This window comes from Alosa pseudoharengus, unplaced genomic scaffold (genome assembly GCF_046254945.1).
Source record: "Alosa pseudoharengus isolate Yale_2024_CS ecotype anadromous, Long Island Sound unplaced genomic scaffold, YU_APseudo_1.1 YU_APseudo_1.1_scf_9, whole genome shotgun sequence".
Lineage (NCBI taxonomy): Eukaryota > Metazoa > Chordata > Actinopteri > Clupeiformes > Clupeidae > Alosa > Alosa pseudoharengus.
Window position 1 is genome coordinate 1,359,573 of NW_027468881.1, and position 17,302 is coordinate 1,376,874.

A 17,302-nucleotide genomic window follows, 5' to 3' on the forward strand; every position below is an offset into this window, starting at 1 on the left:
AATATATGGCTACAATATATTCGATATGGCTACAAAAAGCACGACTTTTGTGAGGGTTGGTCTGAAGATCATGTGTATTAAGTTTGGTAGAGATTGGATAACATTTGTGACCTGTGAAAATGTTGTTTCACTTTCAATAAATCGGGCAAACGGGTCAAAGGTTACTTGCGTGAACGCACGTCCTACTGGTGGGGCAGGATCGCTCAAGGTGCTGACATGAAATTTGGTTAAATTAATCATGGGACAGTCCCCAAATTTCACAGCTTTTTACCGGACAGTTCTATGGGCTGTCATAGACTTCAATGGCAGAGGAAAGTTGCATACTGTAATAATAATAATGAGAAAACATAAAAACACAATGGCTGCCTATGCAGCTTTTCTACTTGGCCCCCAAACATTTTGAACCTGACTTTAACCAATGTTAAGATTTCTGTACTTGAAATGTTTGCAAATGATTTCATATTTCATTAGATAATGGCTCATTTACATATTTATACATAATATTTCAGAAAACTTCCAATACAAAAAAAACATTGACATAATGTAAATAATCAGTATCAACATATTAATAGTTGTTGCTTGACAATATATCACCATAGTAGTTACCTTACTGGTAGACAACTCACAAATCATCACAGATACACTTTTTGGTCTTAAGAAAAGTCTGTAAATGTAGTTGTAGTGCATTTAGAGTAATAATTTCATTCATTTGTCCACACCAGACATTTGCCCTTTAACTAACAAAACTACCACAAAAACACACATGTACAGTGGGATTACCTGCCACAAGACCCTCTAACCGAACTCTCTCATGAGCTGCATGCTGGTCCACCAACACCAGAAGATTTGCTACATGAACTGAAAAAAAAAACACAAATATGACAGATGCATTTTGAGATTTTGTACTTTGTCATACATCACAGCAGTTAAAGGATAATTCCGGTATTTAGCACTTTGAGTCCCTTTTCTGGTTTGTTTTGGATGAACTAGAGTGGTGGTATATATATTATATATAATTTTGTTCTTAACTGTATATAAAAACTGTATGTAACACTAAAACAGTTTTGGTGGAAAAGATCAGGCAGTCTGCCGAGAGACCTGCCCCAATAGGCATCATTGGACCATTAAACCACACAATGATCCAAAACATACAGCCAAACAAGGCAAGAAATGGTTAACTGAGAACAATATCAACATTTTAGAGTGGCAGAGCCAGAGTCCAGACCTCAATCCATCAAAAAAGTGAGCACAAGGCCAGAGTGACGGCAAATAATCGTTCCTGACTGAAAACCCGGATTGCTGTTAAAAAGGTGTGGTCTAGAATCATTGTTGAGAAATGGAAAGGCTTGGTAGATATTATAAGAACCATTTTGAGAGTTGTTAATGCAAATAAAGATGTTTCCATTGATTATTTAAAAGGGTATGAATAATTTTGGACTTGCCATTTTTCATAAAATGTTAAAAAAGATAAAAACAATTCTTTTTTTGATTCCATGTTTCTACCACATTGTCTTACAACCTTTTGCCATGTGGCAGTGTCATTTTCAGTCAGAACAAACATATTGGTCAAGAGAATCAACATTACATCAATATTTGCCAGGGGTACGAATAATTTTGTTCTTACCGTATTTGCAGATAAACATAATTTGTTTGGCTTTTTAATGCTTGGATTTTGTTAAAGTACCGTATAAGTTGCATCAGTCAAAAAATGCATCAGGAAGAGGAAAAAAACATATATAAGTCGCATTTATTTAGAAATTTATTTCACAAAAACCAAGACCAAGAACAGACAGAGACTATGTAACTGGACACATAGAGGCAGGAAAAGATTGAGAATTCCACCGGGAATGTTGAAGATGGATGAAGGAGTGAAATGAGGTGAGCTGGGCGATAAGAATGCAGCCAATTTAAAAAAGATTCACAGAACAAAAATGATGATCTAGTACATGAAAATGTAGCTAAAAATGTGGAGAATGCAATGCAATCAAGCATTTTGGGCAATGTTGACGCACAAGCCGGCAGCAGAGCAAATGCTTGGCAGGCTACCCCCGAGAGAGAAAAAAAGATGCACGTTTAAAAGAATGTGCAAACTTTCAATGACGCTATAGGCTACTAAGGACTACCCTTATTTTAGAGACTGTTCACATGTCTTTCTTAACTAGTATGAACATTTAATTTGAAAAGGCAAGTTATTCAACTCACACAGAATGTGACCAGACGTCCTGGTTTAACCGGGACGGTCCCGATTTTGAGTTGCGTGTCCCGAGTCCCGACAAAAGCCTGTCGGGACGCTAAAATGTCCCGGTTTACACCAATCACTATTAAAGTGTGGTCTTATTATATCCCGATCATTAACTAAACCCATGTAGAAAGACTATAGCCTAAAGCGTCCGGTGTATGATTTCGATAATGTGTGTGCGTGCGTGTGTCAGTAAATCGTAACAGTCTGCATATTAATCTTTGCAGCCAACCTTATACAGTGTATCTCTGTAAACAGTTGCAATGCTTCGTCATATGCCTCATTTTATCGGTTAGGACAATGCAGAAGAGAAAGTCATCATCATTCTCAAAATAACCTATGGCTGTGAGTTTTGTTTTCAAATGTTTTCATGCATGTCTGGATAACGGGTGAGGAATGTTTAGGAGACAGACTATCGTAAATCCTCAAATCCTTTTATTTATTTAGGCTGCGCAAAGCACAGTACCTTTATTTGGGGCAGGCTTGTATTCAAGGCAGGCCTTTATTTCTTACGTGGTGCATTTTATTGTGAGACATGCGTTTTGTTTGGAGCGGCATACCACGCTATCAAAAGCAGAAGATGTTTGGTTTGGTTTGGTATTTAATTTACGTTTAGACTGTGATTATATTGCTAAATGTTGGGACTGATTGCCACTGCAATCTGGGGGTATTTGATGGTTCACTATTGTTATTGTCTATAGTTGAAAGAGTGTCGGGATTTCCACTTATTACTTATTGCGAGACAAGGCATCCACTTTCATTCATTCATGGAACGTGCGCTGTGCTGTAATGGAAACCTTAAAAGCCTTTATTGTAATCCCAAAACACGTCTCAAATGTTGTGTAAGCTATTTGACGTTGGCAAGTTAACAAGCTGGCAAACTAACTACACTCCACTGTTTGAATGGACAGAATCGTGAAATCGTGAATCCAAACATCTTTATGATAACCTAGGACTAGCAGTGCATTCAAAATAAAACTGCTTTGAATTGTACACCCTGTGCAGTGGGTACGGAGTAGGGAATACAACATAAGGACCCTTGTGATCGGAATGTAACCTTAGCTACTGCCCACTGTCCACTGCCCATGTAACCTTAGCTAATGCCCACTGATACTGTCTGTGGTTAGGCTTGCAATGCTAAGTGCTGTTCCCGTAATGTCACTTGGACGGTACCGATATGATCAGCAAACAGAACTATCTGCAACTACCCTGACATGTCATTTGGCACACACAGCACCCATCAAAGTCTCTACTCAGCAGGGCTGTACAGTGCAACACATGTCTACTTGTGTGTAGGCCTAGTATCCAAACAATCCAATTCCAAATCAAACGCCTTGCAAATTATCTTTAAGTATTAAGCAAATGTAGGCTTTGTTTAGCCCAGGTGCATTCAGATTAGGCCAGCAGAGGTAAAAGTTTGTGGCAATCGCCTTGTTGCTTGCATTTTTAATTTAGTTTAAAACGAAACACTGAGAATCCACACAACACCATTCAGATTTAAAACATCAAAGAAAAAAGTGCACCTGGACCGTTCGGTTGTATCTGTCAAATTTGAACCCGCTTCATGCTTTATGCACACTAGTCTCGCTAGGTGCTCGGGCCCGTAATCACCGCTTGCAGCTATATTTTTTTAATGTTATTTAAGGATATCCAACCAGTGACTAACGTGGAATACAATGGAATATGTTGCTGCTTCTTCAGTTCAGTCATCCTGCAATGAATTGTGCTATACTATAATGACAAGCTCTGTTGTGGGATAAACTAGTATTATGTATGAACTAGTACTATGCGCGCGTGTGTGCCTATGTGCGCGCGCGTGTGCCTATGTGCGTGTGTGTGTGTGGATGTGAGTGTGTGTGCATGCGTGTGTGTCTGTGTGTGTGGATACGTCTGTGTGTGCATATGTGTGTGTGTGTGTGTGTGTGTATGTCAATTTGTCTCCATCTCCGATAGAGCCTGACCGATATGGGATTTTGAAGTAGAAATGTAGATTTATGTTGTAGAAATGTGGAGTCATCATTGAAGTCAGTGCCTTCTTGACCGAGAAAAGGCCAAAAATGTATTTTTGTGTCGTTTTTATGCTGCATTAGCAACGTGATTCTATAGTTCACACCAGTAATGTTTTTCAATGTTGCAGTGTATTTTGTAGACAAACATTAACATGGTTAGAAGTCTTTCGCACCAGTGCGCCTAAATATTTTTTTTGCACTCGCAGACCATTATTTTTACTCGCATGTGCGCATGAAATGGGCGCACTGTAGAGCCCTGTCTCCTCATCATCCCTAATCTGGGTACAAAGAAGCTCGCATCATGCTAAACGAACTTCTGGGCCAAAACCTTCACAACCGGAAAACAGCTACTTTCAGAGACGCCCACTGATCTCACTTCCGTTGTGTTCATAGGGTCAGTTACAAAACAGTAAGGTCTGTATACATGATAAATGCATAAGTTAGTCAGATGTAGAGAAAAGAACATGGTGTTTAAGGCCACCTGAGGTGTATGTTACAAGAGGTGGGATGGTTACATATCCGGTATGATAATGCATTAATCCTATTTAGTGTCAGAAAGTCCAAATAGTCCAGTGTAGGAAATGCAATAAGAGCAGATAATAATTGAGTTTTCAGTATTATTATTATTATCATTAATAATAATAATAACTTATTATATATAGCGCCTTTCATGGTACCCAAGGTCGCTTAACAAATGAGGGGGGGGGGGGGTTAGGGGTCAAAGGACTTAGTGAAAAGAAATGCTTTGAGGTGCTTTTTGAACATGGGCAGGGATGGGGCAGAGCGGACATGGAGTGGTAGACTGTTCCAGAGCGTTGGCAGAGAAAGCCCTGTCCCCAAAAGTCTGCAACCTGTATGATACCAATTAATCATTCTTTAGGACATGGAATGAATCATCTAATTAGTCTGTGAACCGAGATACCTAAAAAGCTATAGCCCACAAGTGGATGGAGTTGAAGGGAAAGTAAACAAAACCCCGTTGAGGGAGTGATGTCACACTCTTAAAAAAGCCACGCCACTTTTTCTTTAGGGAAAACAGTGTAATTGAGTGGTATTGTTATTGTTCAAAATGCTGCATAAAAAAAGTAAACATGGCTGGGGCATCTTCTATGCTAATTTAGTCAGACTCGTAAGTCATGCTGACTACAGCTGGATACTTCTCAACGAGACCGCACAATACAGATCTACCTTGACGAGAAATATCGTGGACCAGACTAGAGGTATGCACGCGGGTCCCGGCGCAAAAGAATGCGGCGCGGGACAACTTTTGAAAGCTCTTTGCGGGAGCGGGCGGGATGAGAGAGGTGCGTTCGCGGGTGCGGGACAAACCGATGATTCACTGCACTCCCGCAAATTAAATATGTGCGTAAAATTAAATATGGAAATGATTAAAGTACTGTTCATAACTATAGTTCAGCTGGATGTTCTGTTAGGCAGCATTAAAAAACGGGGTTTAAGCATAACTGACGGATAGCAGGCCTATAGCCTATATTGTCGTTTACGTGGGTTCAATTTGTTCCTGCTGCTCATTGTCAAAACTCAAAAATCGAAAGCATGACAGAGGAAGAGGGCACCAGACTAGGCCTACTTCAGTTGTTAGTAGGGCTGTCACTTTACGTTCGAAAATCGATTGCAAAATCGATTGGACCAACCAACACAAGTTTCGAAAACTAAAATAGGGAATCGATTTTAATCAAATATGTACACTATTAATTTTAAACGAATTAAACAAATAAAAAAGATAGATGTAACAAAAATCACAAACAAGCAGAAAAATAAAATAAAGAATTCCAAAGTGCAGTAAGCATTGCGAAAGCTAAAAAGAAAATTCCCACCAATTTTACGCACCGGAAACAGCTGTTTCAATCGGCTGCTGTGTTGCTCGTGTTTTGCCAAAAAATGGAGGACAACGCGATCAACCTGTGCGACATGAGAGACAAGTGATAGGACCTAATAACTTGAGGAATTCGATGTGGAAGCACTTCGGGTTTTGGGTATATCAAACTATGGAGAATGACAAACTGTGCAATCGTGAGTTCTACGTAGGCGAAATTTGTTTGACATTTCTAATCATAAACACAGACACAGCTACGTTAAAGCCTGCTGTAATGATTTTCACTGATTTTATGGCAGTCCACTCTGCTTATTGTTTTTTGAGAATGTTGCACTCCTGTTTGTCATTGTGCACGAAACTTCACGCCAATAAATCATCAGAAATAGAGCTGGCTTGTGCGTCTTACAAGCGCCCTCTTTACGTTCGTCCTAATGCCTGTTAGTTGTTTGTGGATTGGCCTATATTTGGCGTTGAAAATGGAAACGTCTTTAGACATGAAAAATCGGTTTTACAATCGATTCAATGAACACTTCTGTCTCAAAAATCGAACAGGATTTTTTCACAAAAGTGACAGCCCTAGTTGTTAGCCTACATTCAGAACCAAGAAACTGACATCTGGAGTCTTTCTCAGGTGTGTGTGCTTTCGTGAGACAGAAATAAAAACTGAATAGGCTATCCCTCCTGCATGCGGGCTTTAGCGGGCGGGAGCGGGACATCATGTTACAGATGCGGGGGGGAGCGGGACTAAAAATGACACATTAATGCGGGAGCGGGACAGAATATTGCGGGAGCGGGCGGGAGCAAGACTGAAAAATCAGTCCCGCGCAGACCTCTAGACCAGACCCGTATATCGCCATCTCGTGGCACGTGATCTCATCACACCCCTATTCTCCATGAGACAGATTTTTACCTTGACGAGAATCGTGATATTTTTGTATCGCCAGATCTCGTGGCATAAGATCTCGTCACACCCCTACTGATTCACTATAGACTATAAAGTATAATATGACATCCCAAACACATCCAGACTATTAAAGCCAATCAACATGTTTCTTCAGGGCCACAAAAGGCATGGGTGTAATCTTATTGGCTGTTGAGCTAAAATGTCCTTTTGGCAGATTCAAAGTAACAACTGTTCAAAGAAACAACTGAGACTGCAAAATAAAATATACACTTTTGTACTTGCCTTTTGGTTTATTGTTGAAACACATTTTCTGGTTTCCTGTGTTGACAAGACAAGCTAGGAATTTTTTGTCCACTTGATGAATGACCTTGAAAGTTAAAAAAAAAGAAGAAAAAGAGGTTTTCCTCCAGTGTACATTTTGTCAAGGCTTAAAGGAATTATCCGGAGTAAAATGCACTTTAGATCAATTTACGGATGATTGGGAGTACATACGTTGAGTTGACATCCAAATCATGTCATTCGGATGTGTTTTGAGAAAGTTCGATGTTACCGTTTTTAGTCAAAACTCGTTAGCCTGGAAGTGATGCGGGCATGTCATTTCGCCGCTACAAAACGCTATTTTTATACCTCTTCTACAGTTCCAAACAACATTACACTTACGTGGTAGTGAGTAGAGGGTCCCTAAAGCCCAACCGAAGTATCCCGAGGTCTTTATGTGGTCGGATAGAGAGTCCAGAATGAATTTCATCAAGCCAATACCTTTCCGGAAATGTTGCCATCTTTGCTGCCATCTTCAGGGGAAAGTCCGTAGGAGTCGATTGCTGAGTGTGGAGTAACACGCTCTGGAAATTCACAATTTCGTCGCCGTTTTTTTTTTTTTTTTAAAACATAGTCCAGTATTTCTTTCGAAATTGAAATGAAGTTGTATGGACTGGACTATGATTTTTTTTTTTTTTTTTTTTTTTAAACGGCGACGAAATTGTGAATTTCCAGAGCGTGTTACTCCACACTCCTACGGACTTTCCCCTGAAGATGGCAGCAAAGATGGCAACATTTCCGGAAAGGTACTGGCTTGATGAAATTCATTCTGGACTCTCTATCCGACCACATAAAGACCTCGGGATATTTCGGTTTGGCTTTAGGGACCCTCTACTCACTACCACGTAAGTGTAATGTTGTTTGGAACTGTAGAAGAGGTATAAAAATAGCATTTTGTAGCGGCGAAATGACATGCCCGCGTCACTTCCACGAGTTTTGACTAAAAACGGTAACATCGAACTTTCTCAAAACACATCCGAATGACATGATTTGGATGTCAACCCAACGTATGTACTCCCAATCATCCGTAAATTGATCTAAAGTGCATTTTACTTCCTTTAACATCATTTATTAGGGTTGTCAAAATAACTGATTAATTTCGAATAATTAATTTGAGGAAAAAAAACTGATTAAAAAAATTAGTGCAGATTAATCGATTCCGTATGATCTTTGACCCCGAGCCGTTCTAGTCAGTAAAAATTAGACTGTAAAATGAAGGAGAGAGAAGAAAACGTGCTGACTGGATCATTGATTGGAACATTTACTTTTAAAAAACGGCCTGATGGTGTTGATAAAAATAAAGTGTTGAAAATAAAGTCCTCTGCAATGTCTGCAGCAAGGAATTTGCATATCGCCGGAGTTCATCAACTCTATAGTCGCACATCAAAGCAAAGAAATAAGTGTTGACATTGAGGGGAGTGTTAATTTATTTTCATTGTGTCCCCTAGGTTATATCTGTGGCCTGAAATGCCTTGTATGTGAAAAAAAAACTTCTTCCCGAAGCACTTTTGAATTTATTTCCTCAGCATATTATGTAGATTATATGATGATATCATAGATTATTATGGCCATTATTTGAACAGTGAAAATAATAATAAAAGAGTTTTTGAACTTTAATGTCACTAATGCTGATTATTCAATGATTCATTTGAATTTAAATATTTAAAATACTTTCACAGCAAAAATTATATATGCGATTAATTTAGATTAATTACTCACATAGTATGTAATTAATTAGATTAATTTTTTAATCGATTGACAGCCCTATTATTTATCTATCTTGGGAACTTCTGTAAGCTTGTAAGATCCATGCCTTCATGGAAGTGATCATATCCTTGGTAAAACGATATGGTAACATTATGTTGTGTACTGGCACTGGTAGATGGTCTGCCACTCCACTGGTTACATCCAAAGCCACCTAAAATTTGTATGAGAAAGCAATAATGTAAAATAATGGCAGATTACATCAAAATAATGTCAGATTACATCTTCACAATGAACATCTTTGGACAAAACAGAATAATTAAGTGCAAGTAATTACACAGAACTGTTACACTGGCCACAAAGATATGCAAAGCATCTTACATCTAGTGGCTGTATGAAGACTGGATTCTTCCATGCGGCGAACAGTCGTGAAAGGCCATCGGTTGCTTCAGTGTCAACTTAAAAAACACACATATTAAAATGTCACAAACACAATCTTGATAAGTGACAATTTTCATTCCATGTTAATGATCTTAACAATACATAACCAGTAAAAAATACCAATAATCTGGTTATACCTTTGTCATCTATTCCTGTGCCCAACATCCGTTCAGTTCTGCACTTTAACACAAAAGGCAATACTACCTTTGTCTGACAGAGGTGACTCCTTGACTCAAACTCTAATTCAGAAGTAAAGTCCAGTCAAACCTAAAGGTCATTTAACCCTTAGAACCCTAAGCTGTTTTTAGGGCATTTTCACAACCTTTATTCATAAGAATTTATTCTGGTCATTGTAAGTGCCACACACACATATTATATATTGTTTTTTTCAGCAGAGTCTAGGCTATCCAGATCCATCATTTCATGTATTAGTACTAGCATTGATTTTATTTTTATTTTTAAAGAATTAAAATATAAAGTGTATTATAAAAATTCTTATATTTCGACATGTATCTCACCACAGCAAGCTCATAGCTCTACATGCATTTCATGTTTGTGTAGCGCAGACTGTCCTGAATCGGGCAATATAATTGCCATGTAGGAGGGATACTCTGGGGCTGAGCAATTTACAGAAATATGTGGTGTATGATTTAAGGAAATAAATGCCATTTTTTATTTAGTGATGAAAAATGACTTTTCTGCGCTCCATATCTGTGACACGAACTGATCTGACCTGACTTGACCCGAGGTTGCGTGTTAGCCTGCGTGCCTATGGTGTATGCACTCATAATGATTCTCAACTTTTTACTGGATTGCCATGAACAAAGTAAAGGCAAAAAAGGTGTTTCTTTGTTGAACAAATTGGGATGCAATGTGAGCCTTGAATTGGATGCCATGCAGGAATTTGCTAGGATCTCAAAACCGGATAATGAACATGCTTTGCCATAGAGAAACACACGATAGCGTTGGATTATAAACATGCTTTGCCACAAGAACAGACAAAAACGTGGGGTAAGTCCAGCTATATGAAGTTATTATTTTGCTGTCACTTCGCCTGTTTTATAACCCAGAAGGATGTACTTGGTATCAAATGATAGCTCTGAGTGTCCTCTTTCATCTGACATGTGTGGCATATCTATCCGATCACGATCACTATCCGTGAGTAATTCAAACGAGAGTAATGGGTGTGCACTGCAGCGTTGGTTTGTGTACATGACGTTATTATTTTGCAGTCACTTCGTCTGTTTTTATAAGCCAGAAGGATCGATAAACATGGTACCAATGGATAGCCCTGTGTCCCGTCTTTCATGTGATATGCTTGCCATATCGATGCGATCATGGGTTCGCGAGTAATTCAAATGAGAGTAATAGGTGCGCAGGTAAACACAGAGATGTATAGACTGTAAATATGATGCAATTTGATTTAATTTCATGATTCTTTTTTATTTTCATACTTGATCGTACAGACAGTCTCTTTGGAAAGTCCCACTTCTGCTCTGTCATGCAATAAAGGTTTCATCTTGCTGCGATGAACAGTTCCGGAGCAATGTAACAGAGAAGAAAGGGTGTGTTTTTTGACGCACTTTGCGTCAATCGGGTTCTAGGGGTTAAGGGGGCATTATGGTTTGGAGAGCATTAAAGTTATAGTGATAAATACTTATTCAGATAAATAGGAAACTACTTTTGTTAACAGCTCAAATTATTTTTTTTTAGATAAATATACCAGTTTTCAATGTTCTGTATGAATCCATTTATTTATTTATGCATTTCATAATTATTTTTTTCTTTCATTTATTTTTCCTAAAGTCATTTTTGGTCCTGTCAATAGTGCTGTGTTAGCTCATCTGTCATTTGGAATGTTTCCTTGTTGTTACATAGTCATTAATATCAATATATAACCATTGCAATGTTCATCATCTTTTTTTGGGAAATAAATTCATAAATTTTTTTGGAAATAAATTCATAACATTTTGGTCTCCATGGAAATGAGAAAAGGCATGAGTTTACTTTGGTGAACTTTGGTGAACTATGAACTTTTGGCTACAGGAAGCAACTGATGGAAACAGAGGTATGAGACGAACACTGGATTTATAATGTTTCTTCACACTTACTAAGTTAAACAGGCATAGTGGTGTCTCGTAAGGACCCTATTCATGTTGCACAGCACTTGTAATGACATATTTGAGTCTGTTAACCTTTAGACTTCCAGCGCACCTTTGGGAAATGACTAACTTTAAGAGACTTACAGGGATTCAGGGATCACGCTAAGCTAAGTGGTTGTCGGATTCAGGGATCACGCTAAGCTAAAGTGGTTATCAGATCCATGAAGTAGAACCAACGTTATTGTAAATTTTTATTGTAAAATTTGTACATTTTTACTGCGACCGGAATGTGTCAAAGACGATGTGAAAATATAATAGCGGGGGGAAAACTCACTTTTTTGACCATCAAACCAAACAAGGAAGTAAACTGGGAGTTTTGTATGGAAGTCATTTCCTATCCAGGGATGAGTAGACTAACTATATCAGCAACAGCACCATCTATCCATAGACCGTAATCCACCCATTAATTTGCATTACAAAAAGTAGTGTCAACATGACTTTGAGGAGGGATATCTCTTACTATGATAGTTGTAGTAAACATTTCAAAGTGTGTATGATTAAAAATAAATAGATAAAATTGTAGACCGTAATGCACCTAGGGCTGGGCGATATGTCTTCTCTGATTTTTTCACACCAAACTCGATTTACGATTTTAATCAATTTTTCCCCTATTTAAAAACAAACTACTAAATGTGAATTGTTCTTAAAGAGACAGTGCACAATTTATACATTTGTTAAACAGCATGAAATTAGCAGTATTTTTTGAGCAATTAATATTTTAAAACAAAATTACTTTTGATACTAAATGATAGGCTATAAAAAAATTATGTTTTTTTGTGTGTTGTGGGGGGACAATTTTCAGAACCCAATGTGGCCCTTGAGCCAAAAAGTTTGCCCACCTCTGATCTAAAGACAAAGTCACAAATATTAAAGTCAGATTACAGATTAATTTATACTATTTTTTATTTTTAAGGTGCATAACAGTGACTAACGTTTCGATGTAGGATTACATCGTCATCAGAGTCCTTGGAAAGAATGGGCAGTGAAGCCCTTGATAAGGATCATCAACAGGTGTGATTGTGCGTAAAGGGGGCGTTGGCTACCTGAAGATACACCCATATCTACCATATCTAACACTCATCTACACTCATTACATTAAAGGGCAAACGCCCACAGGTCAAAAGTGATTAAAAACCATGTTGATAAATAAGAAGCATAAAGGGTTACCCAATACAATAGGAATTAAAGGTACTTCTTAAATTTTGACATACAATGATATTAGAGAAAGCAAGTTAAATTGAATTCTTCATTTAAGCCTAGATGTTCTAAAGTGTCTAGTGTCCAAAAACGCTTCCCTAGATAAGAGTTTTTTAATAATATCACCGCCCCTGGGTGGGGGTGTGATTTTTCCATGATTGGCCTGCTTATAATACCTCGCCATGGCATATGTTAGGTTCTGGGTGCGAATTAAAAAATGACTGCAGTCATTAAATCAATCCTGTCCAAGTAAGAGACCAACGCATCGCGCACCCATAGTAGAATAGCCTAAACGAAGTTGATCCAGACCACCTTTCCACAACATTACGATTTCTGGATCTTATTCCTATAATTTGCACACAAGTGTGACAACAATAATGCGAATGCTTACTCGAGGAAAGTCAAAGTAGCCTATGCAGTCAATCACACTAAGGGAAATAGTTTCAATTTGCGTTTATTAGTCAGGCTATAGCTATACACTTGGATGATCCTGTCCCATATGTATTTTTTTTTTAAACTATTGAAAGCTATTGGAGATATGAAAGGAAAAACACCCGGCAAATCACAGGTCAAATCAAAATCTGAAATGTTTGATAAGCCAGTCATCAACAATCGTGGAACTAAATATTGGCGCTGTCTCTAAATAGGTTTCCCTTTTAATTCTTATCCTCTACTAAAGCTAGAGTTGTCATTATAGATGTAGGCTGTTACATAGCTTAGTATTTGTGCATGTTGCATGTCCATTTATCTAGAAACATAGGCCTACTTCGAAGTGTTATCATTTTTAATAACCCACATTTCACAATATACTGTGAATAAATAAAGGCCTAGACCAGTGATCAACTAATGTTTTTGCACTGCATTGCCTCTAAGTGTCGCAAACTGACGATACTCATTGGAAATGCGTGTATGCCAAACATGAAGTTGGTGTGGTAAACCCGAGGAGAAACGCACATTTTCACGTTTATTTACTCTTGAGACATCCGACCTTGAGCGTGAAAGATAGTGTACGCAGTATTTTTGTGCGTACGCAACATTTTTGTAGAACAAGCTTTGTACATGAGGCCCCAGGACTGGGAAACTTGGCTATAGTCAACATAACTGGTACAAAAACACAGAACTTGCTTGTGGGGCTCTAGATTTGTAATAGAATTTCAGAATTCATACAAACTGGCATTTCAGAAAAAATACAAAAATACATTTCACCTCTTCTCTGAAGCACACGGACAGCAACGTTGGTGACATCAGGCATGCAGGACACTTTTGTCTCTTCCTCTGACGGAGTATCATATTTGCTTAGTCCTGTTACTTTGTTGATGTAAACCATTTTCCCAGCAAAGTAATCATAGTGTGCCCGCCAGTTGTCTGATGTTGGGATCTGTACATTTCTCTGCTGTGATTCATCTGTGTGATATCCTTTTGAGTTGGCAGCTCTTGGAAGGAGGATCTCATAATTCTTGAGCTTATCAGTAGAGGAAAATGTTGAGGGAATGCACAAATCTATGGGGTTCAGTTCCACAATGGTTGGGGGTGGTGCTGTTGTTGGAAAGTTATGGGTATTAGTGGAGGAACCAGTATGATAGGGCCTTAATAATGAATAAGACAGGTCAGGGTTTTCTGAGGTTTTGTAATCATACCTAGGAGTGGAAGGGGAATCTTCCACACAATATGGAAGAATGGGACGCAGAGGGGTATTATCCAAAGCTTGCTCTCCATGGTCCACGTTTTGTATTGAAGAATGTGCCAATTGTTTCCAGTTACAGATATCTTTATTTCTGATGACATTAAGAACATTCTCCGTAGTAGAATCACAGCTTTCTATCTTTGCCTGTTTCAAATTAGAAAGCTTGGTGGCGACAGATACTTTTTTTCTGTTGTTTAATCTACAACCTGAAAATGTGTGTAGTTTTGACACACTACCTACAAAAGTTAGGGAGTTGTCCGTCTTGTGTTGCTTTCTCTCAGGAAATAAAAGGTTTACGACATGTGCGTCCTGTTTGACTGCCAAGGCTGTCTCACTGACAAATGTCATGTGATTGCTACATACATCTCGAGGCTGATGTTCTGTTTCATCTAGCTCACCAGACAATCTTCTAAATTTGCTTAGAGGGCTAGCTACATATGACACAGCCAATTTGTGACTAGGTGTGACCTCTAGAATCAAAGGTGCAATGTCGGCAGTGAAAGGCTGCCTGCAAATTTGGCTTGAGCTGTTGGTCATTTCTGTTCCATTTACTTTGTTAGCCTTACACTTTTGAAAATTTACATTAAGTGCTTTGTATTCATGGTCAAAATGTGTAACGCTATCGTTGATAGTATCTTCACAATTAACAGACACTGAATTTGATACGTTACATTGCTTATCTTGCAGATTTGAATGATTCAGTGATACAGTGTTTCCTTCTTGAGATGATGTCTCAAAAGCCAGTTCAAGTTTGGTTGCTATTGCCACTCCATCCATTTCACATTCTGTGGAATCCTTGTCACACGGCAGAGATCTTCCGCTCATTTTTGTAAAATCCACAGCAATTCTTCGGAGGACAGACTTTGAAGCCAGTGTCTTCCCCCTGACGAAGTCACTGCAGACAAGCTGATTGCTGTTTCCAATGTCAGAAAAAGCTGACTGTTGACAAAACAAAGGAGGGATCAAACAGCCCTGAGAGGCTTCAGGTTCAGGCATAGTCTCAAGTAGACTCTCTCTTTTCAGAAATGTTTTGACACCCTCCTCCATGCAATACAGGAGACTGTCCCAGTCTTTAAACTCAATGAGTGTTTTAGCTGGCTCCAAACACACATCATACTCTGAATAACTGCAGTTGATGTTGATCACATACACTCCATGAAGCTCTCCTCCAACACGCTCTTTAGGGCTGGAAGCAACCTGAGAGACAATGGGACTGCTACATTGCTTATTGAAGGTTGCACATTTGGAGAGGATACACTTCAGTAATTTGTGTATACATGTTTTTAGTATAAGCCTTCTATTTAGAAACAGAAATTGTAGATTATTGTTATGGTGACCCTCACAGCCAATGTGTCCTGTAATTTCAAACTGTCCATACAAATGTGTAACTTCACGAAGTTTTTGTGCCCTCCCTAGGCCATGAATCTGAGCAAACCGATAATATATACTTTTTACTTTAGACAACTGCACTAGCATGGCTCCTGTACATTCCTTCTTCATTGTGAAGGAGACAGACGGGTGCATGAGAGAGATGGCTTCAATCCTTTGTCTGATTCTTTCCATCTCCAGCACAGGGTCAAGACGTTTCTTCCTTACAGGCATATTGCAAAAGAAGTTGCAAATTGTAACTGTTGTACCTGCAGATGGTCTGGCTGTCTCTGCCTCACATACACCCACACTCTGTCCACTGTTAAAGACCTTAACAAATGTCTTTGTGGAAAGCTTAGTCCTGGATGATATTTCTACCAAACCAGAGAGAGAGATGATGCTTGCCATAGCCTCTCCTCTAAACCCATAAAATCTCAGATTCTCCAAGTCCTCCAAACAGCTGCATTTGCTAGTGTTATATCTGTTCCCCACTCTATCAAAATCTTCTCTGTCTATTCCTAGGCCATTGTCGACTACCTGCAACTTGCAAGCCTCTACATCCACCTTCACTGCCACACAGGTTGCGCTGGCATCAATACTATTGAGAACAAGTTCCTCAACACACTGCTGAAGAGAACAAATAGCAATGCCTGAACGAAGCTTTGCCTTCACTTCATCAGGCAAGTACTTAATCATGGCGGAAGCGGACAAAACACTGCGATACAACGGCAATACGAATAGCCTAACAGTTTCTTATTAAAGAGATATCAGTCAGCTATTTTCCCCAATATAATCTATGAACCGTTAATGTTCATATGGGTAACGGCAAGACGGCACAATTAACGTTGATGCCTCAAACATTGATCTCTATGTTTTAAACCAAAATGCTCCGATTTTTAACGTTAACCAGCTGACGTTTGCCCAGAAACAACATTACCTTTGCCCACAGGTGTTGACTTTAGCTGGGGTAGTCAACTTGCTAAGGGTAGCCTGACAGTTACAGCTAAGGCTGGTGATTGCAAATATTCTTTTCAGAAAGCTTGCAATGAACCTGAATCTTTGTCTTTCAGAATTAACCGCGGATACACGAAGTACCTAAGGTAGCAACGAACGAAGTAGCCTACTTCTGACGTCTTGCACAAAGTTCCGAGAAATGTCCAGAAGGCTGCGTGAAGGCGGTGGTTAGTAACCATAGGAAGTAACGACAGTGACGAAAATGTCCGTCATTCGACAATATTTCAAAATAAAAGTCGGAACTTATGCTGCGTTCCAGACACAATTACCGTTCCAGACAAAGGGGCTTTAAGTGAGCAAGCAGTAGCATTTCTATAAATCACATCACCATAGTCTTGAACTGACATAAAAACTGCAACAACTTGTTTCCTACATTTCATAGGGAGGTTGACTTTGTTTCTATAGAAGAAACCAATTTTTTTTTTACT

The 17,302-nt window shown here is 38.8% G+C and overlaps 1 protein-coding gene across 5 annotated transcripts in view; it reads right to left on the reverse strand.

Annotated features, from left to right (window-relative positions):
* The window catches only part of mlh3 (mutL homolog 3 (E. coli)), a 52,860-nt gene extending 35,847 nt beyond the window's left edge, over nucleotides 1–17,013 (reverse strand). For 2 of the 5 annotated variants that reach the window (XM_076277439.1, XM_076277441.1), the window contains exons 1-5: nucleotides 14,015–17,012; nucleotides 9,390–9,466; nucleotides 9,118–9,222; nucleotides 7,269–7,353; nucleotides 781–858 (exon numbers count right to left, since the gene is read on the reverse strand). In XM_076277439.1, the coding sequence (XP_076133554.1) occupies nucleotides 781–858; nucleotides 7,269–7,353; nucleotides 9,118–9,222; nucleotides 9,390–9,466; nucleotides 14,015–16,556 (2,887 nt within the window). In that variant the 5' untranslated portion in view covers nucleotides 16,557–17,012. Of the gene's footprint in view, nucleotides 1–780; nucleotides 859–7,268; nucleotides 7,354–9,117; nucleotides 9,223–9,389; nucleotides 9,467–14,014 lie in introns of all 5 variants that reach the window. The other 3 variants (XM_076277440.1, XM_076277442.1, XM_076277438.1) reach the window with 2 other exon arrangements.
* Nucleotides 17,014–17,302: the final 289 nt, after the last annotated feature.